The sequence below is a fragment of the Acanthisitta chloris genome, unplaced genomic scaffold (genome assembly GCF_000695815.1).
Source record: "Acanthisitta chloris isolate BGI_N310 unplaced genomic scaffold, ASM69581v1 scaffold20080, whole genome shotgun sequence".
Classification (NCBI taxonomy): Eukaryota; Metazoa; Chordata; class Aves; order Passeriformes; family Acanthisittidae; genus Acanthisitta; species Acanthisitta chloris.
The window spans coordinates 4,764-21,236 of record NW_008650170.1 but is presented as its reverse complement, the minus strand read 5'-3'; the positions used below and the strand labels follow the sequence as shown (position 1 = coordinate 21,236).

The following is a 16,473-nucleotide window of genomic DNA, read 5'->3' as shown; positions in this document are numbered from 1 at the left end:
AAGCAGTGTGCTGGTAGAACTACAAACCTCGTTTTAGCATGTTTTGGACAGCCCAGACTTACTCCTCTGTGTGCTCACTCTGAACTGTCTTCCCAGCCTTGTAGAGGGTCCACTCTGTATTGCTGTCCCGGTCTCCACTACCTAATTTTCTCCTATCACCCCAAAAATACCAAGCTGTCCCCAGGGACCTTGCAGAGGTGAGCAAACATTTCCCATCTGACCCCCCAACAGCACGTGGAGTTGATGGATATCTCCAGAGTGGGCAAGGGAAAGGGTTGTACTGAGGCTGAGGTTCTGTTAGACCCAGTAGATATGGGTCAGAGTAATGAGGTTACACAGCCAGCTGTTTGGGACTGGTGGGATAGGAACTAACAATTTCTGCAGTTTTGAAACAGAAGGTCCCTACTTTTTGTACTGATTTCGTGTATTTCTGTTTGCCCTTAATGACTGAACCATCCTAGAGCCGTTGTGGTTTCCTAGGATGTTGGTTCTAACATTCAAGTACTTTAAGTTGTTTATAATGTCTGTTTTGTTAGTAACTTAGTCTAGGTGCTATAGTTCCTTTTTTTCTGCATATTGAGTCTTAAGTATTGGCTTTTTAGAAGTGCAGAGCAATGTTTTTATAAATCTGACCACAACTTTTAGTTCTTATATTCAGACAAGTTTATTTTGAGAAGAAATATATGAAAATATGACAATAAATGAATTTTGGATAAAAATGGAATAAAACCCTCCCTGAATTAAATGATGCTATTTTTGAGTGTGATGAGATTATTTAATCCATTTAGTGTGGAGGGATCTGGAAATATTAGAAGATGCCTGAAATGAACTTACTGATTATTGTTGTTTTCTTAGGTGTACACAGATCCTGGACTTTTTTTTGTGATTGAATAACCTATGTCCTGCTGCCCAGGAAACAAGATTTGAGTTCTCTTTCCTTTTTTCTTTCCTCCCCTTCCTCATTAGAAGAGCTCAGTAGTGGCTCCCTGTTCACTTCAGTAAGTATTGCTTTGAAAACAATACTCGACTGCCTTTTTAGCTGTATTTGAGCTGGTGCATTTGCTGAAAGTGAAATGATACTGGCAAGGAGTTGGATAGTGTGATCTCTTCCCTGATGGGAGTGGGGGGAACATCACAAATACTGTTTCAAGCTGCTACTCAGATGTGTTTATGAAAGCCCATGTTGACTGAAAAGCTTTTGCTGTCGTGGCTATATTGAGAGGACAGAGGTCAATGCCACTCTCTGGTTTATGGGTGCAATTAAAATACAGTCAGGACAGCTGGAGATGTAGTTCTGTGACCATATGTATCTCTTCAGTTGTCTTGTTGACAACTATGTAACATATTTCTGATTATAATTAAGCATGTTAAATCCTTACTCGTAAATTCCTGGAATTTGCATTAACTGCCTCTACATTTTGTTTAAAATGAAAAGAGTTGACCTAACATATTTCTGATTATAATTAAGCATATTAAATCCTTACTGGTAAATTCATGGAATTTGCATTAACTGCCTCTATATTTTGTTTAAAATGAAAAGAGTTGACATGAATGTCAAGGTTAACTTTCTTGGAATAAAATGGTTTGGCTTTTTATTGGTATAGATACCAGAATAAGAACCCACTTTGTGTTACAATCACTGAACTTGCCACTCCATTTAACCAACCCCATTAACTGCCTTGTTTTTTGCCTGTTCTTTTTTTTTCTAGATGTCAGTTTGCTGCTAATGGGTGTAAGTAAATTAGATGTCTTGTACCGAAAGCTTCTCCTCACTAAACTTTTCATCAGAGGATGGGGAAAGCCAGAGGATCTGAAAAGGTGACTTGTTAAAAAATAACAGCTTAAATACTCCTTAATATTAGAAGGAGAAAAACAACCCTTGAAGTATTAACAGTTGTTACTGTCCTGTAACATACCAAAAGCGTTCAAGCCTGTTTTGTTCAGGAGCTCTTGTGTTTGCATACCACGGGAGCAACTGGGTTTAAGAGAAGTCTTAATAGAGTTTTGCGAAGTGTTTCTGTTTAAAGAGGCTGTTTTTGAGAGAAGGTCTGTGTGTGTCCACTTAAATTTTTCTCTTGTGTATATATGATGACCTGATTCAAGCAGCATCTCTGAAAGTGTTTCCTAAAAATAAAACTTGCTGAATTTCTGCACAGGAATTGTTCTGTTTAACATTGAAGAGGATTTTGCTAGCTTTCTGTAACTTCCTGGTGAGTTTCAGAAGTGTGAGATTTAACCAGAAGCTTCTTTCATAGCCCAAAGTAGTAAAACTTTCTTTTTAGAAAAAAAACTAAAAACGGGGGGAAAAAAGTGGAAACACCTCTTAATTTTGAAGTATTTGATGATTTTAATAAAAAGTTTTTTATCCTTGAAGCAATAACTGAGATTGCTGTGACAGACTGCCCTGCCTAGGTGTAACCTGGAGTTTTATGTGCACACACTTAGTGTGATCAGTGTTGATATCCTAATGCTTTGGCCTCAGATAATTAGCAAGAGTTTAAATTCGTCAACAGGTAAGATTTAACCTTCAGTATCCTCCTAACTACAGAGGAAATACACAAATGGAGTATTTTTAGAGGATTTAGTGTCAAGCAAAATATCTCTTTGTTTGGCTTACTCTCCACACACATATCTCATACCTTTACCCTTATTTTCTCAGAAATGCACTTGCTGTTCTGTATAACAAAAGCAAACGTTATATCGTAGAGCTGTTTTTGATGTGGTAAACTGTTTTTTCTTTCCATCCTCTTGGTTTGGTTTTCTCTGGTGTTGGGAGGGTGAACAGAACATTCCTGTTATGTTATTATTCTGCACTTTGCACCCAAGACTGCTGTTTTATTTGGTCAAGTAACATCCTTGTGTGTGTTTGCAACCATAAAAAAGAGCAAGTGTTTCCTAGGGTACTTAAGGTTGAGAGGGTCATCTGGAGGGCATCTAATCAAAAACCCTGGTCAAAACAAAGCTGACTTCTTTGTTTCCTCAAGTCACTTGGCACCTCATTCATTTCAGTTTTGAAAGTCCCTTGAGGATGAACATTATTTGCAGTTTCCCTGGGCTCTCTTTTCATGTGCTTAACCACTGTCACTGAAAAAATCTGGGCTCTCTTTTCATGTGCTTAACCACTCACTGAAAAAGTCTTTCAGCTGTGCTCCAGTAGGAATATCTTACCTTGCAACACAAAACCATTGCCTCTTCTCCTCTCACTGTGCACCTCAGAGAAGAGTTTTGTCTCATTTTCTCTGCATGGCTCTGCAGCCCATTGAAGCAGCAGAAGAAAGCAACCAGATTTGCCCCTTAGCCTTCTGTTCCCCAGCAAGGAACCTGAGCCTACTTTTATACCTTGTATACCTACCCTGTGGTAGCCTGATGCATCTGTAAATGCAAAGCTGACCTCATAACTTTTGTTGTCTTTGTGGCTTACCTTAGCTCCTGAAATTTTATATAATATGTCTTCTCTTTTTTTTAGATTAAAAGCTGAATCTTCTCTACTTGTTTCCTTTCAACAGAATATTTGAATTCAGAAAGATTATTGGGGACAGGGAAAAATGCCAGACGTTGGTCTCAAAGGATTACCCAGTATTCATTGACAAGGTACCTAAAAAGCAAGAAATGATGCAGTTTAACTCAATTTATTTTCTTGATAAAGGTGAAATAACTTGGTACTTACCAGTCTACCTTGATAGACTTATAGCAGAGAATGGAAGGAAGCTGAGAATAAAGCAGTGGCTGTGCAGATACTGTTGGTTTTTTCACTGTAGTATAATAGTTGGGGTGGGATGTCAAATATTAAAACTCAAAAAATGTTCAAAACTTAGTGTTACAGAAGTTATTACACTTTTCCTTGATTCCTGTAAAAGGTCATGTAGTAAAAGCCAAGTTGGAAACATGTTTTGACTGTTGATAACATGTAGTCCTATATTTGAGGAGTAGACTTCAGCTTTGAGGGTTTTAAAGTAAGTTTTTATCCTATAACAAATTCTTCTACTTTAAGGGATTTGCTTTCAGAGTAGGTTTAACACTGATATGATATATATTGCTGTCATTCTCTCTGTAGGTTGAGGGGCAATCTGACTGTAAAATCCTTGAGGGGCACTTCATTTCCCCCCTGGCTCACTGTGTCCCAGGTATCCTGCCAGTTGAGTCTCTTGTAGCAAGGTAAGACACACCAAAAGGTGTTTCCTTTCCAAATCTAGTGCTGCGAGGAAATAAGAACAGTCTCTAAGTAGCTTTATTGAGAAGCTAATTTATTGTAATATAAATTATCTGTAAAATATTTCCAGCTGGGTTGTATTCCACTAATGTGTTAAAGTAGATTTCAGTCTCAAAAGTGAAAATAAGTCTTACGTGATGGCTTAATCTGTGTATTAAAATAATGCCCTCTAACACAATATGACTTCTTGGGGTGTTTTTTTGGGGTGCAGAAATCATATTGTACCGAACTGTGGAACATCCTGGGGGTTTTGAAACTATTTGTTTGGGTTTTTTTTTTTCCAAATGAACAGGATGCTGGAAATTAAGGACAGTAGTTGTTTATTTATATGTAGCAGAAGCTGTTTGTATCAAAGAAGTGTGTTATATTGTATTTGGAGGAACTATTCCAGCCTTCCATTTACACTGAATACAGAAATATTTTATCTGTGCTGAAGTAGTAAGTTCATTTAATTGTAGCAAGAGAATCTGTTGCCTTTCTTGACAAGCCAAAAAAGCTGCATGATCCCTAATAGTTCAGTTTCAGAGCTGGATGATCCCTAGTAGTGCTGGTTTCACACTAACTAGCACTGCTTTGCAGCTGAGGAGTGGGTTTGGAAAGGGAATATAATATAAGTGCTCTTTGCTTTTAGTTTCGAACTAAACTGTCATGATGGAATTTTTTTTCCAAGCTTTATTTAGTAACTTAAAAATCAAACATAGCACAAGTGCTATGAGGAGAGGCTGATGGAGCTGGAGATCTTTACAGAGAGAGTGCTCAGGCATTGGAATGTGCTGCCCAGGGAGGTGGTGGATTCAGCATCCCTGGAGGTTTTCAAGATGAGACTGGATGTGGCACTTAGTGCCATGGTCTAGTGACCACGGTAGGGTTGGACTTGATGATCTTGGAGGTCTTTTCCAACCAGGTTGATTCTATGATATCAGTTCTATTCCACCTCTTCATTGGTTAGAGAAAGAAACTATCTGTTAACAATATTGGACTAATTAGTATAATACTGGTAAATGCAGTATGATAGTTGTTTCCTTACCTGTGTCCTCTTACATCTTGTAGCCAAGTTGTACTGATTGTTCCTTTGGACAATATTGTGCCAGGTTTAAAATGCTGTACAAATTTCCCTTTAGGTCGTTGTGCATTGTCTGAGTGTTGTTCCCGAAGCTTAGCACTGTTGTAGGTAACAGTGCTCCATCTTGTGGGGAAAATACTCGTGGTTCAGGAGTGATCTTTTATTTCCCAGTAAATAACTTAAGTAGCAGCAGAAGACATTAAGTGATTGATGTTGGGTGTATAGAATAGTGTGTATGGTTTGTATATTAGGTTTTTGATTTTATTTTTTTATTTTTATTTATTGCTCATCTTGATCTTCAGTTTCAGCTGTTGTGTCTTCAGGAGAAAAATAGCAATGCTGTCTAGGAGAGCTGGACATGCTTGTTTAGGCTGCTCTTTATCTGAAGTTCCATTTCTCCCCTCTGCACAATTTAAATTGTGATGATGAGGTAGTAGTCTTTTTTAGGAGCATGAGCTTTCATCTTGGCTCCCTTTCTTGTTTGGCCTTCCTTCTGTCCTACTTTGAGATTCCTTTGTTTGCTGGATATGTTGATGAAACATGATGTTGCTGAATTGCTGGCAGTTTGCCCACCTGGGTTACAAATGCTTTATTCTGTCTTTTTATTTTGGCTTAATTTCTCTTGATGCAGCTTGTAAATAGCTCTACTTACTCTGCTAAAATTGGTGTTCGTTTCTCACAGATTTCAGTTCATCATACCCAGAAGATGGAACAGCAAGCACAGACCTGTGTGCATTCACTTAGCAGGCACTGGAGATCATGTGAGTGTGTAAAATGTAACATGTAGTGGTAGCAAGAAGTTAAATAATCAGATTTTGTGTTACATGTATTGTTTGTATATCTTACCTTCAGCACTTCTGGAGGAGACGCACACTGATGGCTCGGCCAATGATTAAAGAGGCCTGCATGGCTTCCCTCTTGTTAGAAAATCCTTATTATATCCTTTTGTGGAAAACATAACAGTTACTCTTTGTTTGCTCTCTAGAAGTTATCCCACTGGTAAAATAGCTACTTTTTGGATCTGTTTCCAGTGGACTTGTCAGTGGGTAGAAGCAAAGAAAGTTTGACCATTGCATGAAACACAGTGTGGAACACAGGTAACATAATAAGCTACTTGCACCAAGTCTGGCTCTTCTGCAGCTTCTTACTGCAGTCGTTAGAGTAATGAGTTGTGATCTCAGTCTGTGTTGGGATCCAAGTGCTGATGTGATTTGTTTAGCTGTGACAGAGGGAGAACTGTGCATTTGTTTACATCATACTGTATTAATGCCAGAAAAGAAAGTTGCCTCTCCTGCCTTCCCTTCTCAAATGCAATTCTTTAGTACCTCATTTTGAGAAACTTGCTACTACCACTGAACGTTTTTTACAAAGCCCCAATCTTTAGTTCTGTCCTGTCATCTTCTCTAACAGTGTACTTCTCTTTTATTAATTAGGATCTCTGGTTACACTTTTTTCCTAGCTATATACCTTACAAAATTAAAATGTTGCGAACTACATCATCAGGCTACACTGAACTTGATTTAGTGCCAGTTAAACATTGGGAATTGAAGTTCCAAAAGTCAATTAATCTGTGCTGTTCATGCATGTGATTTATTTATTTTTTGATTTAATGACCAGTTTTTATATAGTCTTCTTTACTTTCTTTAACTTGAGTCTTATACATGGCTGTAGAAAACCCAAGGATCAAATGTAAGTATTCCTGTTATGTTTATGGATACTGTCTTTGCAAAATACTGCTTTTCTTGTTTTGTCTCTCCAGGAGCTGAAAGTTGTCTAAACTTTGATAACTTATTAAGGGGGAAAAAAAAAGGTCCAAAGAATGGACCACTTGTAACCTGCTAATGTGAAATTGTCTACTCTTTGCTAAACTACTCTGTTTTTTGTGTTAGGAGGTCACAGGGATCAGGAAAGTTTGCACAAGATGAACTTGAAGTATAGAGAGAGATGCAAACAAGTGGTATGAATGCAAGTGCCACTTTATCTTCCTGATTCATGACTGCATGTACAAATGCTGCAGTGATTCTTCAGTCAGCTGTGAATAATCTTTGGTCAGATAGTGTATTTCCCTATTATAATTGCTATGATTTTGCTTTTCCAAGATGCAGATATGTAAATAAATCTGGTATTGCTCATTTGTTAGTCAGTGGAAACTATGCAATAGTCAATATTTTACAGGACTTGCTCCCTCAGTCAGTTTCTTAAATGTGAATTTAGAAGCCTAATGAGGTGGTCCTGGTTTTTTGCTTTTCACAGTTTCCAAACCACAGGAAATTCAACAGAATTCAATAGGATATGTGTCTGAGGCAAAGCTGTGGTTTTAGTCTCCCAATATTTCTGAAAGTCCACATATGAGTTGGTGTTTTAATTCTTCTTCATCCTAACTCGAACATTTAACATGAGCAGAAGACACACAGGTGGTGTTTTATGTAAGATAGTAGAGCAGCAGGAGAGAGTAGTGTGTGCTGGCACACATCCACTGGTAGTTTTATTTCCAGTTATTGATGATCTGATGCAGAAGAATCAGTTAAATAACTGTTCCCAGCTGTCTAGCCTGACAGCTCAGTAGCTGTAGAGAAGGATCCTTTCAAAGGATCAGTCTAGCACCCCAATGGTAATTGTCACTCTTCAGTACAAGGTTACACAGCAGCAGTGGCTTTAGTTAATATGCCAGTAACAGTGTTTAATAAATACAGCAGCTGGAGAGGGCTGAGGAATCTCATAACAAAGCTGTAGGAAAGAATTACATTAGCCTGTAAACGCTGGTCTGCAGCAGCTCTGTTCATTTCTGTGTGACTTCACAGTAAGCTTTGTCCTTGTGCTTCAGAGTGGCGCAAATGTGCTGGTGGTTTGCTGGCAGGAGAGGTCAGGAGCCTTTTGTAACCTGACTGTGATACTGAAAATACACTGTTCCCCTCCCCAAATTAAAGGTGTCTTATTTTTAGTATCCCTCTCGTGGTTCAGCTGAATGGCTTTCTACTTTTTTTTTGTGTATGTGTCTTCTGTGTTTTAATGCTTTGCAGTACACTACCTGAATTTCTCAGTACCGTGACAAACCTCCCACTTTACAGTTTCAGTCTTACAGTGACACAGATGAGTGCTTCCAAAGCTGACATACTGATTGCCCTTCAAATGTTGTGTGCAATTTTTCAATGATGTAAAACAGGTAAATAAGAAAAGAAACAACAACAAAAGAAAAGACTGTTCATGCAAGTAGTTTATGTTTAGAAGTGTATGTCTAGGACTGTATCACTTTGGTTCTGTTTCTAAAAAACCAGTTATAACTTCACGGGACAGAATGTTGTTACTGATGAGATGCTAATGTTGGTATAATATCTGTCTGCAAAAGACCAGGCTGTCAGTGGTGTTATATTAGAAGCTTAGCAGGTGTCTATTTCTAGCCCTCACTTAGATGAAAAATTACAAGTGCCAGAGAATCTGGGCTTGCTTTTCCTCCTGTTGAATCAACAGGAGTTCAGCTCCAGAATGCTCTGGGATTGTGATAAAGCTTTGTATGAAAGTGTGTGTAGAATGATGAGAACTGTCAGAGTCTAATGTTAGAAAATAAACCCTCTCTTTTCCTTTTCTGGGGAGAAAAGACGGTCATGTTTAAAAAATGTCTCGGACCTGTTTGTGATGGGAGGAGCTCTAATTCTAGAATCGGCAGCTCTTTTGCACTGGCTAGAGAGAGAAGGCTATGGACCGCTAGGGATGACTGGAATATCCATGGGAGGACATGTAAGCTTTTCTATCTCCTGTTCAGTAATTTTTGTTTTAACTTCTCATTCGCTCGTGGAGCATACGGAAATAATTTGTTTTACAGTGTTCATCTCAGAAGTACTTTAAAACAAACATTTAGAGTCATGAGAAACAAATTGTTGGCAATTCTCATGTTCTGTGGTGCTGAATTAGTGTAATCCTTAATAAGTACTGACAAATCATAGAGCCCTTTGTCAGCCATCTCCTGACAGGCTTTATAAGAGTATAAGCTTCTCACATAATTGTTTTCTTTCCACAAGGAGGGGGGGCCAGAAATGCTTTCTGAAAGGAGATCTGTACTGATCAATGGCTGATTCTCCCTCTCTTCCTCCATTCTGCTCACTTAAACCTTTGTGTTTCAATGCACTGTGGGAAACACCCCCTGTTCATAGGCATGTTGTGATTGAGGTGACTTTCAGTGTCAGTTCTGTTCTCAACTCCTCTCTTTCTCCCCAATCATTGGTATTGATCAGACAAGATTTCTGTGCTGAGGTGGATAACATCTTCTGTTTGACATTGTGCACATTCCAACTAAACCAGCTGTGTGTTAGTGAGGTGCTTGAAAGACTAATACACAGTTCAAACATTACTGCTCGTGTCTGCAGATTCCCCAGGGTCTGCGAGACAAAGGTGCAAAGCTTACTAAAACAACATGCCTCTGTTTGTTTGGTGTTGGGAGCTGAGTAAATAATGGTGGTAATGGTAGTGCTTGCTGAAAGGAAAATCGTTTTCCCCTAAAGCACAAATTTGTAACTTAAATGTCATAAATGTACAAAGCACCTTTGATTTGCATAAACATCAATATTTGTGTTATTTCTTCCTTGGCTTATTTGTGAGCTGTATTGGCATTCTCAAACTGATCTCTGCACCATTAACTATGCACAAAATTGAGATGTGGTAATAACCCAATTCTGGATCCTACACTCATGGTCATGTGTCCAGCATGGGTATAGAAGGTGCAAGGACGGACAAAAGCGAGTCTGGAAACTCCTTTGAAATTTGTTTTCTTAGTCCAGGAAGATACATATTTGGCTAGTCCTGACTTACAGGACTTGTGGTACAATTTAAACCAGTGAAATAAATAATATCTGATGCTGATCTATATTCTATAGAATGTGTTTTACTACAGATGGTAGGTTGCACTCACTCACTTCTCCTAATGGGGAGAGCTGGAACTAAGAAATTAAGTCAGACTTCCTGACTGTCAGAACATAGATATGTGGTGCTCTTGTAACTCTTATTAATCAAAAATCAATTGGAGTAGAATTATAGTTCAGTTGTGTAAACCCATTTGTTAGAACACCTGGCACAGATGTGAGTGTTTTGTATTAAATGGTTCAGTTTAGGGCAATAACAGCATAAAACTTACCCAGAACATACCATATAGGGATTTTCTGCACATTGAATTTTCTTGCTCTGGGTTTGTTTTTATTTCTGGGCTAAACAGAATATTCACAAAAAAGTGCTCTGAGAATTGATGTAAAAGTAATAATTGAAACTGAAAGGACAGAGTCCACATAACATGCAGAATAATTTTTCCTTCACATTTTGTTTCCAGTATACAGATTTTAAAAGCAGAGAATTTTAAGTAGTCCTCCTTTTAGATGGCCTTTGATTTGCCTTGAAATAAGCTTAACAGAGCTTGATGAAAAGGCTTTTTAAAAATGATTTTAAACAACTAAAAGCTTGTTTTCATTTTTATAATTATAATCAATGGTATTATGATTATAATTATGGAATATTTAATAAATATGTAAATATTTAATAAATATTCCATTGGGAATTCATTATAACAAAAGCCCATTCAGCCTTGAAATGGGTCCTTTCCGGAGCAGTTTGTTGTTAGAAAAAAATCTCTGAAGAATTGATGTTGTTACCATTTTGTGATTGCAGTATTACTCCTAATAATGCCTTTGATTCCAGATGGCTTCACTGGCAGTGACAAACTGGCCTAAACCATTGCCATTGATTCCTTGTCTTTCTTGGTCGACAGCTTCTGCAGTCTTTACTACGGTAACAAACCTGTGTTTGTGTTCATGTGTTAGGCTGTAATCACACATCTAAGTGAAAAGGTTTGGGTTGGCCACGAGAATCATAGAATTTAAGGGTCGGAATGGACCTTACAGGTCATCTAGTCCCAATCCCCTGCCCTGGGCAGGGACACCTCCTCACTGGATCAGGTTGCTCAAGGCTCATCCAGCCTGGCCTTGAACACTGCCAGGGTCAGGGCAGCCACAGCCTCCCTGGGCAACCTGTGCCAGTGTCTCACCATCCTTTCAGTAAAAACGTTTTTCTAATATCTAATCTAAACTTTCCCTCCTTCAGTTTGAACTCCACAAGATTCAAAGGAACAAGGGAGGTGGATTTCCATGTCCTGTGTTACAACATGTGCTTATGCTTTGATTGCAATCATTCTAAGGGCTAGCTGGAAATTTGGGCAGAATTCCACTGGAAAAATCAAGTCAGAGAGAGCAATAGATGAATTTTCTCTGTGTATCATGATTTTAGAGTCATCTCCGGGGTATATTTTGTGATGGTCCCTTGTGTTTATAACCTCAGGGTGTGTTGAGCAAGGCAGTGAACTGGAGAGAGCTGGAGAAACAGTACTTTACACAAACTGTTTATGAAGAAGAAATCATTCAAATGCTTGAATACTGTGGAGTAAGTAAAGTTTATTTTCCCTATTAATTCATATTTACATGTGCAAATCTAACAAATAATATAACTTCCTTTCACTCCTACTGAACGTAGACCATTGTGAGCTAAAACATACTTGCATGTTGTTTCTTCTTGCTTTTACTTAATTTATTTCTGAAGGAAAACCTGAAAAACAAAGCTAATATTTTGGCTGTGTGATGAGTGTTCAGTGTAGCCCTTGCTACAGCCTTTTTCTGTGATCACATTTAGTGCAACATAAAATGCATTTAGTCAAAAGTCTGATAATAAATGAGGTTTTTTCCTAAGATTCTTTGCTTTGTGCCAGTTCTTTTTCAATTCTCTTACAACAGGAGAAGAGGAGCTGGGGTGGAGATAGTTACATGGGCACTTGCCATTTTCAGGTCAAATACACTCCTTAATGCTGAAATGATGGTAATGATAAATTCAGGGTTTAAAGCAAAATGAAACCCAAATACATATAATTTATATATAAGTATTTCATGCTTTTAATTTTTAAAGCTGACAGAAATGTAGAATGAAATTATCAAGACTTTATGATGATCTGGGTTTAACTGAGTGACCTGCAGGCTGAGAATGACAAGTACTGTGAGCAGTGCTGTTTGAATCTTCTTTTTTTTTTAATTGTTTTTTCATTTTAATAATGAGTTAATCTTATAAAAATAAGATCAACCAAGTGGTTGAAGGGAGAAACCCTTAACAAATGCCCTGTGGTCTTTGTCTAGACGGATTCTTTCAAGATGGGACAAGACTTTGTTAAGAACTTCCCTGATAGTGTGGACAGTCTGGAGGATGTGGATGTGGCTTCCAGAATATTCAACCTCGAGTCCTTGAACAGTACTGTATCTAAAGAAGCTGTTCACAGCTTTGCCACAAATAAAAGTACTCTAAGTGTCTCTTCAGAAAGACTCTTAATACAAGATGCTCCTAAAATGCAGTGCATAAATCAAACATTTTCAACCAGTAGCAGTAGCAATAATGACTTCACCAGCCCACAAGGACACAGGATGAATACAAGAAGGAGTGACACTCTACAGAGAGAATCCTTAAGGTTCATGAAAGGAGTAATGGATGAATGTACCCATGTAGCTAACTTCTCAGGTATGTTTCTGCTTCAATGTGCAGTTTGGAAAACTGAGTGAAATACAAGGGAAGGAAAAGTGTTTTCTTCCTTCTCCATGTGTAAGCCTGCTGACACCTTAGGTAAAATACACAATGGAAATATTGTGTTTGTCAGGAGCATCTATTTACCACTCTTATTTCCTAATTGTTTTTCTTGATGGCCAACTAATAACAAAGTGAATTAAAAATTTGCCTTTCAGTATCTTTCCTCACTCTTCCTCTGCCTGACTGTGGATGTTTTCAGCTATGAGTTAATGCAAATTTGTGCTATTTAAAGGAACAAAACACCTGGGTGATGTGAGTAATAGCTAGATATAATTAATCTGCTAATAAGGTTTTTTTTTCAAGCAGATTCAAATAGATCTCATAAGGCAGAAATCTCATACTGACTTCAGATAGAAGGTAGCCTGCGGAGCTGAGAACCAAGCTTGAATGACACTTCTAGACAAGTGTGACCAGTAAAAACACACAGAGGTCCTTCTGGGATGGTGCAGGCTGGTGAATATAGTTTCCCAAGACAGGTGTAGCATATAGAGGGACCTGTAGCTCAGTGTTCCTTGGCCTTTAGGACAAATCCTTTTCATCATCCTGCTTGCAGGCAATGCCAACAAGTTATTGCTTCCTAGAGCTGCCTGAAAGGGTTCTGCTGGAAAGGGAGCTTGTCCTGCAACCTGCTTGGACATCAGTTGGAGTTACCTTTGAATGTCAAAACATTCTTGATACTGAGCCCCTGTCCCACCTCCTTTTTTAGTTCTGGTGTTCAGTGCTCCACTGATAAATATTAAAATGAAATAAAATCTGAGGATCTCTGCACTAACCAAAAGTTCTTGTCTTGGATCACTGCTAGCCAAGGATGTTTGGTGACAAATACCAGTGAAGTGCTTCCCTTAAAGCTCTAAAAGCTATTTCACTGGACAGAAGGAGCCCTGTGAGCTTTACTCTAAGTACAGACATTGTTGTTTGTCTAGATTTATCCAGGGATCACTTAGCCAAAGCACTGACTGTCCTTGAAACTTCAGAAGATCTGTGATCCTAATGCACTTGTGAAAGTGATGCAGTCCTTCATGTCAGTGGTCTCACAGGTCTCTTCATACTCTGGGAGATGTTGCATCCCCTGTCAGGGTATATATCCTTGGAGAGTGGCCAGAGAGGAGCTTCAGAAAATCTGCCTAACATTCTGATTTCATGGAAAATTGAGTGGAAGATCAGAACCTCTCTTAGCATTGCATATTCTCTGTACATGATTTGGTGTGAAAGATGGAAGGGTCTAAATTATTTCTAACAACCCCTTGCCAAACATCTTGGCTGGTCACTCTTTAACAAACCATGTATATTTCCTTTTGAAGAGAGAGATGTTCTGTGTTCAACAGCATTTTGGCGTTGCATTTCTCAGCAGCATTTTAGTGTTGTTCCTGTTAGTAGTCAGATTGGTGCAATTCTGGTTATGGGTAATAAATATATATAACTATGTTGAGATTTTTATGTTGCAACTAAACCTTGTAAGAAACAGAAAAGAAAGTGCTGCACTTTGCCCTCTTATATGAAAAAGTGTCTTTTTTTCTTCTTCTTGAGGGAAAAATACACTATGAAGCTTCTCCTCTGTTGAATTTCAGATGTCTCCTAGTTCTTTTTGCTGAAGAGAAAGAGATCTCGAAGAGTCAGCCTGGGTGCTGTAGAATTTTGTTGCTAAGGGGAAGGACAGTTCTATCATTTCTTAAAGGCTTGAGTTTTCTGCTTTAAGGGAGGGGAAGGGATTGATTACTTCATTTTTCTACTGATGACCTCACTACTGTAATATCAAACTAGGTCAGTTCTGCTGGAGACTCTATAACCTATCACTTTATTAAATCTTAGAATAACGTGATTTTTTTGGGTTTTTTTTAGAAGTAGCACTTTTACAACAGAAAGATGAGCTGTTGTGTTTCTGTTTCTTACCTTAGATGAATTCAGTTTTGATTTGTTCTTTCTTTAGTTCCAGTTGACCCAAGTTTAATCATAGTTGTCCAAGCGAAGGAGGATGCATATATTCCTCGAACTGGGGTACGGAGTCTGCAGGAAATCTGGCCAGGGTGTGAAATCAGGTATCTGGATGGAGGTCATGTCAGTGCCTACCTCTTCAAACAAGGACTCTTTAGGTAAGGGCAACAGCAAAGTTTAAAAGTACTGGAGAGTTAAGTAAAATGTAAACTTGGCTGCAACTAAGTAGTACTTGCATGAATTCTTGCCTCGGTAGTATTAGGTGTTGACTTTCTGAAGACAGTTACATAAATCAGTTCTGTAGTTTTTAAAAGGTTAAATACTAAAAACTAAACAATTAATTTTAAGATATATAGGTAATTAGTAAGACTGCACATCCCATTTAGGAAGTGTAAGCAACAACAGAAAGGAATTACAATGTCAGGTCAAGGTATGCTTAACCATGAGCTTATTGCTGTTCAGAACTTCAGCCTTGTTTTATGGTAGTTGCTCAAAAGTTCTAAGTGATGCATGTCTCTGACCTGTTTCCTGACATGTTGGAGTAGAAAACTCTACATCCATTAACATTTGCACTCATGTGAAAGTTGGTCAGTAGTCCCACTCAATCCTGAAACATATTACTCGATTGAAGTGAGAGATCACAGAAAGAAGCAAAGGAGAAAACACTACCTGATAGCATGTTTTTATTGAGTGCTGCTTTGAAATTGCACTGATAGCTTTGCAAATTAAATATATGGAAATGCACCACTTAGATCTGCCCTTTCCCAGATTATACAAATGATCTTTCTCCCCTCGTTTCAGACAAGCGATTTACGACGCGTTCGACCGCTTCCTTCGGAAATACGCCGTCTGAAAACCTTCATCGTGCACTCAGACTGCTCCCATTTGTAATTCTGCTTACTGGAACTCACATTTGGAAAACAAGCCTCTTGCCATGCTGAGTAGATGGTCACTGACTTTGCTGTAGGTAACAGTTATCAGAAATGGTCAAGTACCAGCACTACTTTGATTTCAACCCAGTGCCATTCTGCCACAGCTGCTGCAGCGTTACCTGGGAGAAAATAAGTTAGTGCATGAATGGTTCATGTACTTCATGTCTAATCAGGTTGTGTATTCCCTCAGTTCTGAGTAAATTCTGAATTGTGTGTCTGGAAAACAGACCAATCTAAGTATTGAAAGAATGCAAAATGTGCTGTGGGGCTAAGCTGCTCTCCTGTATTTCTGGTTTGGACCTCGGTTTCCTCTTGCTTCCCTGTCCCCTTGCTATACCTGTTGTCTTGTACTATGGCTTTTGTTTGTTCACTGATTTTCTGTTCAATTATGAATTGCAAATGAGCTCTAATAGAAGGGCAGAATCAAATCCTGCAGAAATAGACTTGGACAATTCAATGAAGAGCAAGAGAGAGGCATTCTCAGCCAATGCATCCATGAAGTTTTTCTGCCACTGAATTAAACGGTGCTGTTCCAGGAGGATCATGTAGCAATACATCCATCGGGTTCACAAAACTGGAATAAGTGTAAATCAAGTGTCTGGTAATTAACTGTTTACATGCATTCACTTGGATAACATGAACTTCTAGATTTTTTTTCTTTTTAGAGTGCTAGACGAAATAGAGATTGAATCATTTTACTTGACAAGCAGTTGCTGATTCTAAGCAGTTTGAATCAA

General features: G+C 38.4%; 1 protein-coding gene across 1 annotated transcript; it reads left to right on the top strand.

The window, feature by feature from the left end:
• Positions 1 to 1,726: 1,726 nt before the first annotated feature.
• On the top strand, positions 1,727 to 15,657 carry LOC103811035 (chromosome unknown open reading frame, human C4orf29). The gene is made up of 12 exons (XM_009083982.1): positions 1,727 to 1,818; positions 3,507 to 3,591; positions 4,055 to 4,155; positions 5,956 to 6,034; positions 6,126 to 6,210; positions 6,935 to 6,962; positions 8,870 to 9,008; positions 10,953 to 11,042; positions 11,589 to 11,690; positions 12,431 to 12,806; positions 14,800 to 14,962; positions 15,606 to 15,657. Exons 1-12 carry the CDS (start codon positions 1,727 to 1,729, stop codon positions 15,655 to 15,657), a joined length of 1,392 nt encoding a protein of 463 aa, XP_009082230.1.
• The last annotated feature ends 816 nt before the right edge of the window (positions 15,658 to 16,473 follow it).

Bases quoted from the DNA above. Each gene is read 5' to 3' on its own strand.
- LOC103811035 (XM_009083982.1), top strand. From the start codon at position 1,727: ATGGGTGTAAGTAAATTAGATGTCTTGTACCGAAAGCTTCTCCTCACT. The intron at 3,592-4,054 runs GTACCTAAAAAG...TTCTCTCTGTAG, and splicing joins ACCCAGTATTCATTGACAAG to GTTGAGGGGCAATCTGACTG. The intron at 12,807-14,799 runs GTATGTTTCTGC...TTCTTTCTTTAG, and splicing joins CCATGTAGCTAACTTCTCAG to TTCCAGTTGACCCAAGTTTA.